General features: G+C 42.0%; 1 protein-coding gene across 3 annotated transcripts; it reads left to right on the top strand.

The window, feature by feature from the left end:
• Nucleotides 1–6: 6 nt before the first annotated feature.
• NIF3L1 (NGG1 interacting factor 3 like 1) lies at nt 7–16,134 on the top strand. Of its 3 annotated transcripts, XM_032637220.1 has the most exons (8): nt 28–49; nt 626–776; nt 2,660–3,120; nt 3,970–4,132; nt 6,673–6,799; nt 8,890–9,028; nt 10,640–10,723; nt 14,747–16,134. In XM_032637220.1, exons 3-8 carry the CDS (start codon nt 2,685–2,687, stop codon nt 14,929–14,931), a joined length of 1,134 nt encoding a protein of 377 aa, XP_032493111.1. In that variant the 5' UTR covers nt 28–49; nt 626–776; nt 2,660–2,684; the 3' UTR covers nt 14,932–16,134. The 3 variants fall into 3 exon arrangements, with proteins under 3 accessions (XP_032493110.1, XP_032493111.1, XP_032493109.1); XM_032637219.1 differs by lacking the exon at nt 626–776 and having other exon boundaries at nt 7–49; XM_032637218.1 differs by lacking the exon at nt 28–49 and having other exon boundaries at nt 56–818.
• The last annotated feature ends 1,532 nt before the right edge of the window (nt 16,135–17,666 follow it).

Here is a 17,666-nt window from a genome sequence, read left to right as displayed (position 1 = left end):
GAAGTTCCGCGCAGGACCGGAAATAGCGCTCGCGGAGTTCCCGGGGCTGGTGAGTCTTGGGCCGGTTTAGTTTCAGCGTGAGTAACTGAGACCTTGGCTGCGGGCTGTGGTTTACGAACCTGCTGCAGCGAAAGGTGGCGGGGGAGGAGATAGGCGCAGAAAACCGGCTTGCCGCGGGGGAGCATAGCGCTCTAGAGGGGCCGGGGACTTAACTCACGGACTTATCGGCCGTGCCACCTGCGCTCTTCATTGTTCTAGAAAAGGCCTGAAGGGGGACGGAAACAAGAGGGCGCAGTTTGCAGGCTGTAAAGTGGGCCTTGCTAATGAATCTTAATAATAAATAGTGCAGACTCTAGGCCAGGCATGGTTCCCAGCTTCACGGTTAAATCTTGCAACCACGCTGTGAGCTGGGCACTATTATTTGCACCCTTCAGAGGTGGAAACCACAGAGGTAGAGTCCTCAGAGACAGCTGTGGCTTTGGGAGTCAGTCTGGTTTTAGAGTCGGTGCTCTTCCCACCATGCTCTGCCACCTCCCATTGTCGTTAATTGTGACTTAAAGCTACTTAGCTTCGTAGGAAATGGGGAGTGTTTTGTTACTTACAAGGGCTCCTTCAAATGTAACAGTAGGTAACAGAACCGGCGTGGTGGCCCATTAGAGCTTCACTTTAGGGCTTGCCAGATTTAGAAGAGTCTGGAGAGTCGAGTAGTATCAGGACGTGGAATCTGGAGAGTGGAAGTGGTATAAGGACCCTTAGAAGATCTTCCAAGACCCCAGGTTCGAGTGGTTCCACCTCACTCCAAACTGTATATTGAATAAGTGCATTAAATATTTCTTTTTTATTATTTTATTTTTGTCTGCATTGGGTCTTCGTTGCTGCGCGCAGGCTTTCTCTACTTGCGGCGAGCGTGGGCTACTCTTGGTTGCGGTGTGCAGGCTTCTCCTTGCGGTGGCTTCTCTTGTTGCAGAGCCCAGGCTCTAGGCATGCAGGCTTCAGTAGTTGTGGCTCACGGGCTCTAGAGCGAGGGCGCAATAGTTGTGGAGCATGGGCTTAGTTGTTCCACGGCAGGTGGGATCTTCCCGGACCAGGTCTCGAACCCGTGTCCCCTGCATTGGCAGGCTGATTCTTAACTACTGTGCCACCAGGGAAGTCCCAATATTAAATATTTCTGCGTACAAATATTGAAAAAAATAGCTTTTGAAATTGAGTTATGAGTATTTCATTAAATTTACAATTGCTTTCTTGTTAATTATTTTGCATACCGTGAAATGCTTTTCTTCAAAAACAAAAGTGTTCATAGATACTACATTTAAGAATGGAGCTGACAGTGTTATCTTTTGTATTGGATATAGATGTCTATAAGGCTTACAGACTGTGTGGGCCCTTTACATCCTCACCTCTCCCACCTCTTGATTCTGGCCTTTGTGTGGCAGGTAGCTGTTGGCTCAGGGGCAGCAGCTCCTGCCCTTTGCTGCCTTGACCCTACCCATTCACAGAGTGACTCACCTGTGCATCCCATGGTTCTGGCTGCCGATAAAACACTTAATATTTTTTTTTTAAACTAATATATTTTTTGAATTTTATTTTATTTATTTTTTATACAGCAGTTTCTTATTAGTTATCTACTTTATACATATTAGTGTATACATGTCAATCCCAATCTCCCAGTTCATCCTACCACCACCCATACCCTGCCACTTTCCCCCCTTGGTGTCCGTACAAAACACTTAACTTTTTAAATATGTTATTGTTACTCTTTTGTTAAAGCACTTTTTAATGTCACTATATACCACCCTAACTCCAAATTCTGCTATGATGGGGGAAGGGGGACTGTGTCAGTCTGTATAGTAAGCATTTAGTGCTGGCCTATGTTGGTGATCCTGAGATACAGAAAAGGTAGTTTCTGTCCTCCAGTAGCTTTAGCGTACTGGGGGAGACAGACAAACAGGAATATAATATTATGAGAATAACTAGTGCAAAAGCAGGTGGGACAGGGAGAGGGACGACACTGAAAAGGAAGGTTTGTCAAGAAAAGCTTTATTTAGGAAGTCGAAAGGATCTTGGAAGGAAGGGTAATATTTAGAGAAATGGAGAAGGGTAGTTGAAGCACAGGTGGGGAGAACAAGAACAAGGCTGTGGGCTTCCCTGGGGGCGCAGTGGTTGGGGGTCCGCCTGCCGATGCAGGGGACACGGGCTCGTTCCCCGGTCCAGGAAGATCCCACATGCCGCGGAGAGGCTAGGCCCGTGAGCCACGGCCGCTGAGCCTGCGCGTCTGGAGCCTGTGCTCCGCAGCGGGAGAGGCCACGACAGTGAGAGGCCTGCGTACCGCAAAAAAAAAAAAAAAAAAAAAAAGAACAAGGGTGTGTGGGAGAGGGCAGGGAGGAGGAAAGGAACATAATTGTGTGTTGTGCACCAGGTCTGTGCAAGGTGACTTAAACATATTAATCCATTTACTCCTCCAGACGGCCTGTGAGGTAAGTTACAGTGTCTCCATTTTGTAGATGAGAAAACAAGCTCAGAGAGGTTAAATGACTTACCTATGATTACCATGTGCCAGTAAGTGGCAGAGCCAGTATTTGAAGCCAGGCACGTAGGACTACAGCTCTTTTGCTCATATGCTTTGCTGTCTCAAAGGTCCATTTCTGTGTTTTGACTTCAGATACTCAGTTTTACCTGACTTCTGCATGTTGTCATCGCGTGTACGCCTGGTCCCCACGACAGTCCGCCTAATCCATTCCCTGATCTGCAGTTCTTCCCGTTCCTTCATGGATCTAAAGACTCTCCTTTCCTCCTTGAATGACTTTGCATCTCTCTCATTTGCTGAGAGTTGGGACAATGTTGGATTACTGGTGGAACCAAGCCCACCACACACTGTAAACACGCTCTTCCTAACCAATGATTTGACAGAAGAAGTGATGGAGGAGGCACTGCAGAAGAAGGCAGATCTCATTCTCTCCTACCATCCACCCATCTTCCGACCTATGAAGCGCATCACCTGGAAAACCTGGAAAGAGCGCCTGGTGATCCAGGCACTGGAGAACAGAGTCGGGATCTACTCTCCTCACACGGCCTATGATGCTGCTCCGCAGGGAGTCAACACCTGGCTGGCTAAAGGGCTTGGTGAGAAGCCTCTTGTTCTTTCATATTCAGTATTTTCCCTACCAGTGCTTTGAAATTTTAGAAAGTATTTCCAGTAGTGTTTTAACTGCTTTAGGGATAGGGACCATTATTCTACTTTCATATATTGTAAAATAATCTTGCTGAAATCTGGCAATTAAATTGCATTTGAAAACTGAAATTTTTATCCTTAGTGAACAAGGACAGCATAGGAAATCTTCATTTTTGATGGAGCTTTGTGATTCCTTACTCATGTGGCACAGTGCCTGGCACTCAGGCACTCCAGAAACGCTTGTTAAACTGAACTGAAAGCTTCAAGCCTCTCCAAAATATACTTCATATGTCAATCAAATAGAGTTTTATTGAATTAGTCCTTATGCCCAGCACAATGAGGGAATTCAGCATATGTGTTTTAGCAAGTCTTTTTAGTTTACTCATTTTGGGCTGAAGCTTCTGTGATGATATAATCTGGATTAATGTGGTCAAGTAAATTATGAGCATCTGCGACTTGAATCATAGTTTACATGAGTAAATTTAGTAAGCAGTCACAATTCTATATGTTATGTAAAAATTCATGAGTCAGTCTTGTCCAACTTTTTGTGATATTTACGAGTCTTCTGGAAAATCTGAAAATAAATTTGATTATGTATGTCTGTACTAAATCCCTAAATTACGGGGATTTTTGAATGTATATATAAGGGATATGTATGTGTGTGTATATTATATAAGCATCTGAGAATAAATCTTTTCAAAAATACTCATTTCTTAGAAGTTTTGCCCATAGTGGTTTATCTTTCTAATTTTTAAATAAACCCACAAAAACTCCAATTTCTGACAATTTTTTCTTTCTAGGAGTTTGCACCTCCAGACCCATCCATGCTTCCAGAGCTCCTGACTACCCCACGGAGGGAACACACAGAGTAGAATTCAATGTTACCCACACCCAAGACCTGGACAAAGTCATTTCTGCAGTGAAAGGAATTGCAGGTGTATCTGTCACTTCTTTTTCTGCTAGGTACAATATTTTTTCCTCTTTTTGTGTATATTAATTTGTAAGAATCTTTCTTACAGATTCTATAACTCTGTTATTTAAGTTTGCAGCGAATCACTTTCCTAGGGTGGGTTTACAAAGCAGCATACTTCTCATTTGCCTGCGGGTCCCTAAGGAGAACCATGGGATCTTTTCAAAGCAATAAAAATGATAAGTAACACTGATTGACTATTTTCTATGTGGGAGAGACTATATCACACATCCTACAGTATTTCTAATCCTCCTGGCAATGTTGAAAGTTATTTTTACCTTAGGGTATGCAGATATACCCTAGTTATATGCTGATAACATAGGTTTACTTTTATCAGTTCCCAGCAAATGATGATTCCCAAACACTTGAAAAGAAAAATACATTAAAGTGCCTCTTGGAAGGTCAATCATTTATTTAATTAGGGCTGAGATACCAAAACGTTGCTTCAGGGACATCCCTGGTGGCGCAGAAGTTAAGAATCCGCCTGCCAGTGCAGGGGACACGGGTTCAAACCCTGGTCCGGGAAGATCCCACATGCCGTGGAGCAACTAAGCCCGCATGCCACAGCTACTGAAGCCCGCACACCTAGAGCCCATGCTCCGCAGCAAGAGAAGCCACTGCATTGAGAAGCCTGCATACCGTAACGAAGAGTAGCCCCCGGTTGCTACACAGCAACAAAGACCCAATGCAGCCCAAAATTAATTAATTAATTAAAAAAAAAATGTTGCTTCATTAGAGATTTTTGGGGGGGCTGATTTACCCTAATACCTACTAAAGCATCGTAAAAGACAAGTTATACAAAGCTAGGACTTAATTGTTAAAAAAAAAAACGATAGGTACAATGACTTTTATAAAATGGAAATCTGTTGCACGAACCTGTGTCCCCTGCATCGGCAGGCGGACTCTCAACCACTGTGCCACCAGGGAAGCCCAAAAATGACTCTTTGATGAGTGGTTTTTAAGTGTAGATACATTATAGTAAAATGGTAGTAAATGTCCTCTCATAATATTGGGGAATTCCAAGAATCTTAAGAAAAATTGTTTATAAGATTTTGCATAGGTTCCAGTCATGGTGTCTTTTACCATACTGAAATACTGTGTAAATACTGAAATTAAAATTATACAAATAAAGCATGAAAAATTTAAGCAATACAAAAGTTCTCCTTGTCCCCTGTACTCAATCCCAGTATCTTCAACTCAAGTTGTCTTTTCCTTTGTTTTCGGAGAAGTGGGTATCTTTCCAAACATGTATAGGGACACAAAGAAATGTGTAGTTTTGTCTTATTCATTGCTTTCTTAATTAAATGGTATGCTGTATTTGTCTTTTTAACTTAAGATGTCTTAGAAATCTATCCATGTATGTCTCTCTTTTTAATTGCTATGCAGTGTTTATTATGAATGTACTGTAATTTCTTGAAGTATTCCTCTTCCTAACTGATGGACTTTTTAAAACACTGATGCACATTTAGTTTGGTTCCAGTTTCTCCATATTACAGGTAATATCGGGGATTTACCATTAGATTGGGGGCCAGGCATTATTTTTGCTTTTTCTTTTCAAATCTCTACAGATGGTTCCAGTGTTGAAACTACACTTCCACATTATCTTGTAAGGTGTCTTAGTTCTAGAATTCTATGATTATATTTAGAGTATATGGTTAAATACAAAACTTTCTTGGTGCTAGTTGTTTTGGAGAGACTCTGGGGCATTGGCTTTTTTTTTTTGGGCTGCGCCCCACGGCTTACAGGATCTTAGTTCCCCAACCAGGGATCCAGGGATTGAAGGGATTGAACCCGGACCCCAGCAGTGAAAGCACCGAGTCCTAGCCACAGAACCACCAGGGAATTCCCAAGGGCATTGCTTTTTTTATTTTATTTTTAAATTTTTTTTAAGGGCATTGCTTTTTAAAGGGTGATTCAGGGACCTCTGAATCATTGCTAACGGGTGCTTATGAAAAATGCAGATTTGGGGCTTTATCCTAGATCTGTGTAATTAGAATGGGGTTTGCCTGAGGATCTGTCCAGGAGATTCTTGTATTCAATGATGTTTGAAAATTAACTTTTCTAGGGCTTAAAAAAAATTCAGTTTGCCGCAGCCCCATTCATAGATGTCCTGTTTCACTGGATCTATGGAAGAGTCCAGCAGCTGTTATTTTAAGAAGACAGCAGGAGATTTCTGATGCACAACCAGGACTAAGAACTGTTCTAGAACAGGGGTTTCAGAGTGAGGTCTCTGGACCAGCAACATCAGCATCACCTGGAACTTGTTAGAAAGATAAATTCTTAGCCCCCACTCGGACCTACTGAATTAGAAACTCTGGGGGTAGGGCCCAGCAGTCTGTTTTAATAAGGCCATGAGATGATTTTGATGCATGTGAAAGTTTGAGAAACACTATTCTAGAAAATAGTTTGGCTTGGAATTAAGTCCTAAATTCTATATAAATCTGATCTCCTATTATAGGAGGTTGTAAACTGTGGATTCTTTTAAATACATTGTTTATATTTATCCTAAACCAGGAAGTGACTTTTTTTCTAGGTCTGATGATGAAGAACAAACACGGCTCAGTCTGAATTGTACTCAGCAAGCTTTGATGCAGGTGGTGGCTTTTCTTTCCCAGAACAGACAATATTATCAGAAGACTGAAATTCTGTCACTGGAGAAGGTAATAAAAAATATGTTGCTGTGCATTTTCGTTTGACAATTCATATGTAAATTATCAGATACAAAGTGATGATTGAGGGCACGTCATGCCCTGGAAAGTATATTTAAAACTGGAGACGTGGGCTTTCCTGGTGGCGCAGTGGTTGAGAGTCCACCTGCCGATGCAGGGGACACAGGTTCATGCCCCGGTCCGGGAAGATCCCACATGCCGTGGAGCGGCTGGGCCCGTGAGCCATGGCCGCTGAGCCTGTGCGTCCGGAGCCTGTGCTCCGCAACGGGAGAGGCCACAACAGTGAGAGGCCCGCGTACCGCAAAGAAAAAGAAAACAAAAAAAAAAACGGAGACGTTTCAGGAATAAGAAAATGTTGGAACTTGTCTTAGTCCGTTCGGGCTACTATAACATGTTTGGACTGCTATAACAGAGTACCACAGACTGGATAGCTTATAAACAACAGAAAGTTACTTCTCACAGTTTTGGAGGCTGGAAAGTCCAAGATCATGGCACTGGTAGATTTGAAGTGGTGTCTGGTGGGAGTTCACTTTGTGGTTCAAAGATGGTGCCTTCCCTCTGTGTCCTCACATGGTGGAGGGGACTAAGGATATCTCTGGAGCCTCTTTTCTAAAGCACTAATCCCGTTCGTGTGGGTTCCAGCCTCATGACTTAAGTACCTCCCAAAGGCTACACCTCCTAACCCGTATGTTAGGATTTCAACCTATGAATTTGAGGGGGACGGAAACATTTAGACCATAGTGGTACTTCTTCAGGATTAGAGACTCAGTTACAGGTTCAGTTTCTTATCTTATACCCTATGCCTGGACCGTTTTTATTCATTCTTTTAACTTGACAGCCATTTGTATGATGATTCCTATGTCTTTACTTCCTGTCTCAGAATGCTTTCTTAAGGTAAAAGAAAAAAAATTTTAAAAGAACCTATATTTCCAGCCACTTTCTGAACATTTTCCACTTATGACTCTTAGAAGTATTTAAAATCCAGTATATACAAGTATTGACCTTATCCCCATACCATGCCTTTAAATACCACTTTTTTCTGTTTTATTGGTGGCATCATCATCTATCTTATTTGCGGTTTGCACAACTCTCCCTTGCCCCTGTAAATACAAGCCCTGCTGATTCTGTCCCTAAATCTACAAACGTTTCTCCTCTCTGTTTGCTTCGCCACCACAGTAGTTGAAACTCTCATCTTCTTCACTTGGGATATGAGTAGTCTCCTGAGTGGGCCCCTACAGGAGACAATCCAGGCTTTTTAGCTTAGAGTGTGAAGCCCTTCATGACTGGCAAGGACCCCTGTCTCCGCGTCTTCTCCATCCGCATCCCTTGCTCTGTATACCAGCTACACTGTCTGCTTTTCCATCTGCCCTGTGCGGTCTCTCCCACCTTGGCACCTTTGTACGTGATCTCTCTCTTTAGAATGCCTCTCCACATCTCACCCTGTCCCTAACCCACCACACTGCACTTGACATCACTCCTTTTTTAACTCCTTTCTGGTCTGTCTTGGAGACCCAAGTCGTTGTAGAACCTTGTTTGACTCCACTTAGTCCAAGTACCCACCTCCCCTAGTCTCAACTCATTTATTTTGTCATTCCTTTGTGCTCCCAGAAAAAAACAATACCTACTTTGTATTTAAAAACACTTTTATTTTCATTGTTTAAACATCTGCCTTCCCAGGAGACTGAGCTCCTAGAAGTCAGAGAATGTTTTTGTCAGGTTTGCATCCCCAAATTTTAGCCTGGAGCTGGTTTTTTTTTTTTTTTTTTTTTTTTTTCTTTTTTTTTTTTTTTGCGTTATGCGGGCCTCTGCCTGTTGTGGCCTCTCCCATTGCGGAGCACAGGCTCCGGACGCGCAGGCTCAGCGGCCATGGCTCACGGGCCCAGCCGCTCCGCGGCATGTGGGATCTTCCTGAACCGGGGCACGAACCCGTGTCCCCTGCATCGGCAGGCGGACTCTCACCCACTGCGCCACCAGGGAAACCCAATATGCTTGTTTTATTGATCTCGGCATTTGCTGTCTGTTCTATGGATTTGTTTTCTAGGACTGATGATGTACAGTTTTTCTAATTTGTTTCTCTTCAGCCTCTGCTTCTACATACTGGGATGGGACGGTTATGCACCCTGGATGAGTCTGTCTCCTTGGCAACCATGATTGAGCAAATCAAAAGGCACCTAAAACTGTCTCATGTTCGCCTTGCTCTTGGAGTAGGGAAGACCTTAGGTAAATATGTCTCCTTTATTTGTCCAGTATACTTACTGATACTGTTGGGCAAAAATTGAAACTCTTGGCTGTGTCAGTATAGATGATAGAAACGTGTTAGCAGCTCACAGGAGATGGCTGCTATCCTTTATCGATCGGGGTGGTTGAGGTTATACTGTGATATACATCTCATTGGCCTAAACACGATTTATTTCTCAGGTACACTCCACATTCATCTCAAATCGGTGGGGGAAGTTTGCTCGTTGTAGACTGGTTACTGTTGCTGAGGGAGGGTCTCAAACCATCAGTTAAACATTCTAGTCTGGAAATACATATTCTGTTCCATTCACTGTCCAGAATTACTCAACCCAGGGAGAGCATGAAGTGCAATCCTACCAATATCCAGGAAGAAAGCTGGAAATTGTGATTGCTCCAGTTACAACGCAAATCTTACATTTTACAATACTGGCAATATTTTATAGTGAGGTAGTGCTCAGTGATGTGATCCAGTGCAGTTTCTGAGTTTTGTAGCCACTGCCTTTTCTCTTGGCTTTCCCCAGTATTTTGGGTAACAAAAGGAACGGACAGAACATTTGCTGGACCCCTGCAGTGAGCCTAGCACTGTACCTAGTGTCCTGAGTGTGTTGAGTTCCCACTGTGAAGGCAGCGAGTAGAGCACAGGTGTGATGAGTGTGGAATCTGAACGCCTTGGGTTCACGTTTGTCCTGTCTGCTGCATGACTTGGACAGGCTATTTAACCCCCTGTGTCCTGGTAGCCTCGTCTGTAAAAACTGCAGAAATAATAAAACCTAACTCATCGAGGTGGTGGTATAATTCATGTGACTGGCACACATTAAGTGCTGGCCATCGTTAGCTGTCTGGGAGGTGTTATTATTCCCATTGTACAGGTGAAAAAAATTGAGGTTTGGAGAGAAACTTATCCAAAGTCCACAGCTAGATCAAACAACTCATGAGTGTTTGTTTCCAAAAAGCGTTGGTGGCAGAGATGGGATTGGACTTCTGACGAGCTCCAGTGCCACTCTTTCGAAATACCACTAATGAAGTGTCCATTCTAGAAACCTAAGTGCTAAACACTTATTGAATTTTGGCTTGAAAGATTCTGTATTTCACTCTTCAGAGGATGCTCTTTCAGGATCAATACGATATTAAAAAAAACGTGTGTCAAATCCATTCATAGCATCCTCTAACTAGCCCTTTTAGTTCCTTAGCTTCCTTACCTGGGAACAGAGAGTTACCTGCTTACCTCTCACTGTTACCTGGAGACCCGGGTGAGGTTGCTTTACTGAGCAGCATTGCAGTGAAGCCCAAAGCCTAGTGCTAATAGTGGTTGATACTATTCAGGGGTGCCTTATGTGGGCTTCTGCAGCAACATACATCTGAAGGAATAATAATGCTGCCTTGGGTTAGCTCTGCAATGCCAAGGAATAGTCTGTTTGCCTATGTGAAGATGTTTTTTATTATTTTTTAAAACTTGGTAAGCAAAATTCACGTACTGGTGATGAGACTAGGAGTGAAATCTTGCATTACATTTAGGATTTCTCTGTACAAATTATAATATTAAAATGAAGGGGAATTATAAAGTAGTGGCCTCTTGTTTCCTTTATCTGGAAGAGTCCACAGTCAAAGTCGTGGCCGTGTGTGCTGGTTCTGGGAGCAGCGTCCTTCAGGGAACAGAGGCCGACCTCTACCTCACAGGTAGGACAGCCTTTGGATCTTTTTTCTACCCTTTTCTTGTGCATCCCTTCCCTACCTTGGTTTATATTTTTTCAAGTTAAAAAATAGCATAGGGCTTCCCTGGTGGCGCAGTGGTTGAGAGTCCACCTGCCGATGCAGGGGACATGGGTTCGTGCCCCGGTCTGAGAAGATCCCACATGCCGCAGAGCGGCTGGGCCCGTGAGCCATGGCCGCTGGGCCTGTGCGTCCGGAGCCTGTGCTTCGCAACTGGAGAGGCCACAACAGTGAGAGGCCCGCATACTGCAAAAAAAAAAAAGCATATTTTAGGACATCATCTGACATATAGATGGATCTAATAATAGCAGGCTTTAGGACAGCATCTGACATATAGATGGATCTGTTACTTGAACCTGAAATAAATAGGGACTATGCCAAAATTGGGAACATACCATATTCTTTGTGGAGGGGAAAAAAATCATTTAACAATTAGATTATCTAAAAACTGATGTTCAGCACTTATTTAACCTAACTTCTTCCTAAACATGATTTCTCTCAGATTTCATATGTAAGTTAATGGGACAATTTTTACCTCGTCGTCTTAGGTAGAAAATGGTTCCTCTTACTCAGCCCTAAAGACAATCATCAGTTTCTATCAGTTATAACTCCAAAATCTTTCTAGAACTTTTCTCTGTATCTCCATCCAGGCATCCTCTACTTGAAGTACTTCATCAAGCTTCTAATCTTAATCTTCCACACACTCCCACAAAACTAACTTTCAAAAGTACAAATATGATGGTGGATAATATTATCCAGGCTAAAAACCCTTCAGTGATCTCCTTCAGCTGTCCTGGTGAAGCCTAAATGTTTCATCCTCTTTCATGCAGCCTTTGCTCATGCTGTTTTCCCTGGCTAAGATGTCTTCTCTTTGCCCCTCCGGACGCGCAGGCTCAGCGGCCATGGCTCACGGGCCCAGCCGCTCCGCGGCATGTGGGATCTTCCCAGACCGGGGCATGAACCCGTGTCCCCTGCATCGGCAGGCAGACTCTCAACCACTGCGCAACCAGGGAAGCCCTGCCCCTTTCTTAAACTTCTAGTGGTAAAAGCTCAGAGACACCTCCCCTGAGAAGCTTTTTCTTGACAGTGTCCAGCTCCTGCCCCTGGTGGTCATGACTTCCTCTCCCGATTCCTGTCACTTTGTTCTTAACCTACAGTATGCATTTCTTATTGGACCTTAATTGTTTGGCTCCCAGGCTTTATACTCTGTCCTTGTGGGTAATACCTACCTGGTAACTTGGCCCATCGTTCCTCCAAGGAGTTGGAGGCACTTTGTACACTGCCGCTACCAGCGGTATTTCCACCTCTGCGCCTCCTGAGGGTTAGGAGACTGGGGGTTAAAGATTACTTTTCCCACTTCTAGGACGAGACTCAAGGGTCTTAAGCCCCTGGCTGTTCCTTTGGCTACCCCTGGGGCCCTCCATTACTAAGGCTTCTCCTGCCACCCACACCCATGCCTTATTGTCTCGCACACCCCCTGACAGGGGCTGCTGCGCTTGAAGCATTGTCGCACCCCCAAGCGTGGAGGTGCAGCATCTGAGCAAGCATGATGTATTTTTTGAACCAACTAAAAATGTATGTGACCATTACCTGTTTTCTTTTCTATCCTTCAAAAGAGGTAAGATTTTTATAAGCCCTCAAATGTATACCAGATTGAAATAAACTTTCAGTGTATAGGCAATTTGATATCTTACAACATGGTGTTTCTGTTTTAAAATTTTAACATTTTACTTTGAAGAAATTTCAGACCTATAGAAAAGTTGCAAGAATAGTACAATGAACTCCTGTATACCCTTCACCTAGATTACTAATGGTTATATTTTGCCACATTTGTACATTTTTTCTCTCTCTCTCTCTAACATATCATACAATATATGTGTATATATTTGTGTATGCATACCTATATTTATATATTTACATGTTTCCTCCCAAACCGTTTTGTAATAAATTGCAGATATGGTGACCTTTTACCCCTAAATACCTCAGCATTGTATCTCCTAAGAACAAGGATGTTCTCTTCTATGACCATGTTGTGGTGATTTCAGGTTGATATCCAATCCATGATCACACACTACCTCTGGAATAGTTCTAAACTTTGTCTTCAGAGCATTGACATTTTTGAAGAGTGTAGGCCGTTTGCTTTGTTGTATATCTCTCAGTTTGGAGTGTCTGTTTCTTCATAAATAATGACTTTTTTTAAATTAGTTTTTTTATTATAAAGCAATATGTACATAAGATAAATTCACACAGTTCCAAAATGTTAAAATGTCCTTCCTATCTGGTTAGTTGGGGAAACAGAAAATATCTTCTTATCTGGCTAACTTAAGATGTCTACGGTCTGTGAGGCATCACTTTGAATATAACTTCAGGGATGGGAAGCCCCAGCCAATAGACCAGTTTCATCACCCTTCCTTTGAGCTTGATGTGTTAGGTCATAAAGGGTAATATCCTAGAAAGACCAGCAGATGGCGAGATTGCTCCTTGCAAATATAAATTGTCTTTGATTTGCTTTTTCTTTCCCATAGCTGCCATCCTGAGCCAGCCTTTCTTTCCTTTGTCTTCTGGTGTTACTGCAGGGTCTTTATGGATTTTCCCACTTCCATGCCTTCTCCAGCCAGTGCATTTATAATAGTCCAGGCAGCCAGATTGTCTTTCCTAAAGCATGACTTCTAACTGAGCCACCCTAGTGTCTTTTTCTTCTTTTACTTTTTCTCTACTGTTACTTAGATTAAGATGTTTTAAAAGATGCCTGAATAAAAACTATTCCTTATAATGAAATGATGCATATTTGGGTAGGGGGGAGTGTGGGGAATTGAAGATTTGGGCAGGGGGGCTTTTTTTTCTAAGAACCATTTTTTTTAATGCGTTTATGTCTCAAGTATATTTCAAAATTATGCTTTTTATGAACAAGCCAAATTGTGCATAATGTATTTTTGCTTTTAAGTTGGAAGTCATCAGATTCATACATGGTGTTTTTTAAAATTCAAAACATTTGAGTTTTCCCAAAATCTTTTCACAAAAGATGATATCCTCTTCCACCAGTAACTTCTAGGTGTTTTGCCTAAGTCAAAGGAAAATACCTAGGCGTTTTGCCTAAGTCAAAGGAAAATACCTTGCTTTTAATTTAGAAGTAACCTTAAGTTCATTTCATCCTTATGAATTAGACTACGGTTGATGCTGAAAATTTTGGTACTCACAAAGTGTAAAGGAGTCTCTGGGAAGTAAGTCTAGGACTTTCTTTTTTTTTAAAGATTTATTTATTCATTTTATATTTTATTATTGCTGCGTTGGGTCTTTGTTGCTGCACACGGGCTTTCTCTAGTTGCGTTGAGCGGGGGCTACTCTTCGTTGCAGTGTGTGGGCTTCACATCACTGTAAGCCTAGGATTTTCTTGAGGTATTTGTTATTTAATTGTTACATAAGAAAGAAACTTTTTGGGGCTTCCCTGGTGGCGCAGTGGTTGAGAGTCCGCCTGTTGATGCAGGGGACACAGGTTTGTGCCCCGGTCTGGGAAGATCCCACATGCCGCGGAGCGGCTGGGCCCATGAGCCGTGGCCGCTAAGCCTGCACGTCTGGAGCCTGTGCTCCGCAACGGGAGAGACCACAACAGTGAGAGGCCCAAAAAAAAAAGAAAGAAACTTTTTGAAAGCCCCATTTTACTTAGCAGTGGTCATTTATTTTATTGTGGAAACATTTTGAATGGGTGTTCCTACAGGTCTAGTTATGGCAGTATTAGATACTGTTGGATGTGTGAATTTGGTTACTTGCCTTGGATCTGCCAAGGAGAAAGAATTTGGAATTCCGTATCTCTTTTTAAATTGGAAGACATGTAAGAAACATGCATATAACTTTCTAGATTTATATGTAAAGTTCTGGTGTATTACATTTGCTTCATACAGAATGCAAAGTTGGTATTTCTGCTGTTATGGTTCAGCATTCCTCAGACTCTGTGTCTAATATTTAAATATTTGTTCTTTCTTTTGTTGGCAGGTGAGATGTCCCATCATGATGTTCTAGATGCTGCTTCCCAAGGAATAAATGTGATCCTCTGTGAACATAGCAACACTGAACGAGGCTTTCTTTCTGATCTTCGAGATATGCTGGATGCTTACTTGGAGAATAAGATTAATATTATCGTGTCAGAAATAGACAGGGACCCTCTTCATGTGGTATAATGCATGCAGGAACAACCAGATGACACAATCTGCAAATCGAATGGCTCCCAACTCAAATGCATAACATGAATCAGTGGGGTATCCTTCTGAAAGAATGTCTTAGAAGGTACATTATCATTTCTGGTTTCTTGATCTGCTTCACCAGATGTTCTGTAGCTCAGAAGGTAAAAACAATAATATAATTACCATTAAAGCACAATTATTATAAAGAACAAATTAAAGAATATATTGTATAATATGTATTCATTATAACCTCTAGGAAAGATGGAGTAAACCTGTTTACTTAACATTCTTGGGAAATATCAATAGCTCAAGTAATCATCTCCTTAGCTTAATTATAGATGGGATGTGTCATTCTATATCTCTCTGTCCTTAGTTATTTAAAAAATATACTTTTCCAAAAAATATATATATATACATATAAACTTTAAAACTTGGGATTAGAACACCTGTATATAGGTAGTAGCCCCTGGAGGGTGATAAGGTCTATCTGTATGTTTCTGTTCCTAGATCACTAACCTCCCACCTAAATTTCAGAATCAGGATGAGTTTTTTGGGTTTTTTTGGCCATGCCGTGCCACATGCAGGATCTTAGTTCCCCGACCAGGGATCAAACCAGTGCCCCCTGCAGTGGAAGCATGGAGTCTTAACCACTGGACGGCCAGGGAAGTCCCTCAGGATGAGTTTTGCTTTTTGTTTTAAATATACATGATCATTATTCATGTAATTATTGCTTTATTGCTTTTTAGGTAACTCACCTGTAATTTTATTAGTAATGTATTCAATATAAAGATGGTTAACTTTCAAAATAATGTTAGTGAGTTAATTAATACAGTATTAATTTTGTGCCAGGCACTCTTCTAGGTGCTTTATAAACACTTTCAATCCTTTATAAACAAGCATGTAAGTATTGTTACTCCCATTTTACAGATGAGGAAACTGAAACAGAGGTTAGTTTGCCCAAGGCCACGTAGCTAGGAAGTGATGGAGTTAGTTAGGACACAAACTCAGGCAGTCTGGCTCCAGAGCCTGTGTGCTTAACTACAGTGTATCTTAATCAAATACATTGATGACAGAACTGATAGAAGAGGTATGGAAGAAATCCTGAAGGGAAAAAAAAATCCATTTTAACTGTGATTTTCTCTGGGGGGTATGATGAGAGGTTTTTTTAAAAAATTTAATATATATATATATTTTTTTGGCTGGGTTGGGTCTTCATTACTGCGCGTGGGCTTTCTCTAGTTGTGGCGAGCGGGGGCTACTCTTCGTAGCGGTGTGTGGTCTTCTCACTTCGGTGGCCTCTTTAGTTGCGGAGCACGGGCTCTAGGCACGTAGGCTTCAGCAGTTGTGGCGCACGGGCTTAGTTGCTCCGCGGCAGGTGGGATCTTCCCGGACCAGGGATCAAACCCACGTCCCCTTCATTGGCAGGCGGATTCTTAACCACTGCGCCACCAGGGAAGTCCCCGTTTTTTCTTTTTAATGCTTTTATATGTATTTCTAATTTCTCCACTGAGCATGTTACTATGGTAATGGCAAAAGCAAATCTTTTAAAATACTATTTGTCTAAGATGAGAAGCATAGAATTTTCTATTTCCTTTGTAGGATCCTTTTCCTACCAATCTTTTTTCTCCTGGAGGCTTTGGGATCCTAACTTATAAATTATTCTTGGTGGTTCATCTGTAATACTGATTCACTACAGAAATAACCAGTAGGAGTGAGCCTTATGAAATGCCCCCCAGTTAGAGTTGGAGGAGCCACCAAGAAAGGTGGGAGAACAGCTAAGTGTCAGTAGCCAAGAAGTAGAAAGCTTCAATGAGATGGTCAGCTTTGTCAAAGTGGAGAGAATGAGATGATAGCAGCTTTGAGAGACTGTCTTGATGGTATTTGCTTCATTCATTCATCCACTGTTCATTTTCTGTGTGCTGGGCCCTTAGAGATGTGGGGAGGATAGGACAGAAATTTGGATGACGGTTACAATAAACTCTTAAGTAACTATGATAAAGATATGCATAGGGTTTATAAGGAAGGTCTTCTGGAGAAAGGGGGTAGAATTCAGTCAAGAGGGACAGCTTGAACAAGTGCACCACGTAGAGAAACAGCACAGCACAGTGAAAAACCCAAGTAAGTAATTCACGTAGACCCAAGTAATTACTGTCATGGTGGAAAGCACAACGCAGGGAAGGTATGGTCAGAGGTGATGACAAAGAAATAAACTGAGGCCAGTAGCTCTCAAACCCTCCTTTTTTTCTTTATAGCACACTCAAGGTGTGATGTGATTTCATCTGTAACTGACTGATGACGGCAGTAAGGATCTCAGTGAAGTAATTTTAGTTAAATCCAGTTTCTTTACTGGCATGCTAGCATTTCTAAATAATTAAAAATACCCCCAAACACATCCTATGCAGGATTTATTTTTATTTTTTTCTTCCTGTGCAGTTTTTTAAAAAGTACCACTCAAGATTATTTACTTTCAGCTGTCAAATTTTCTGAACTGTTAACTTTAACATGTTGATCGCTTAGTTGTATATATCATTGCTTTCCATACTTTTAATGTGTACCAGAACATCTGGAGATTTAGTTAAAATGCAGATTGATTCAGATGCCTGAGTAAGGGCCCAAGCATCTCTTAAGTTCCCAGGAGATGCTGATGCTGCCATTTTGAGGACCACACTTTGGGTAGCAAAAGTAAAGATGCTGAAGTATTTAGGTGACCTAAATACTTAAGACTTGAGGCC

The sequence above is a fragment of the Phocoena sinus genome, chromosome 7, assembly GCF_008692025.1.
Source record: "Phocoena sinus isolate mPhoSin1 chromosome 7, mPhoSin1.pri, whole genome shotgun sequence".
Taxonomy (NCBI): Eukaryota; Metazoa; Chordata; class Mammalia; order Artiodactyla; family Phocoenidae; genus Phocoena; species Phocoena sinus.
The sequence above is the reverse complement of the archived record's forward strand: the minus strand, read 5'-3'. Positions and strand labels throughout refer to the sequence as shown.

Bases quoted from the DNA above. Each gene is read 5' to 3' on its own strand.
- NIF3L1 (XM_032637219.1), top strand. From the start codon at position 2,685: ATGTTGTCATCGCGTGTACGCCTGGTCCCCACGACAGTCCGCCTAATC. The intron at 4,133-6,672 runs GTACAATATTTT...CTTTTTTTCTAG, and splicing joins GTCACTTCTTTTTCTGCTAG to GTCTGATGATGAAGAACAAA. The intron at 10,724-14,746 runs GTAGGACAGCCT...TTTTGTTGGCAG, and splicing joins GGCCGACCTCTACCTCACAG to GTGAGATGTCCCATCATGAT.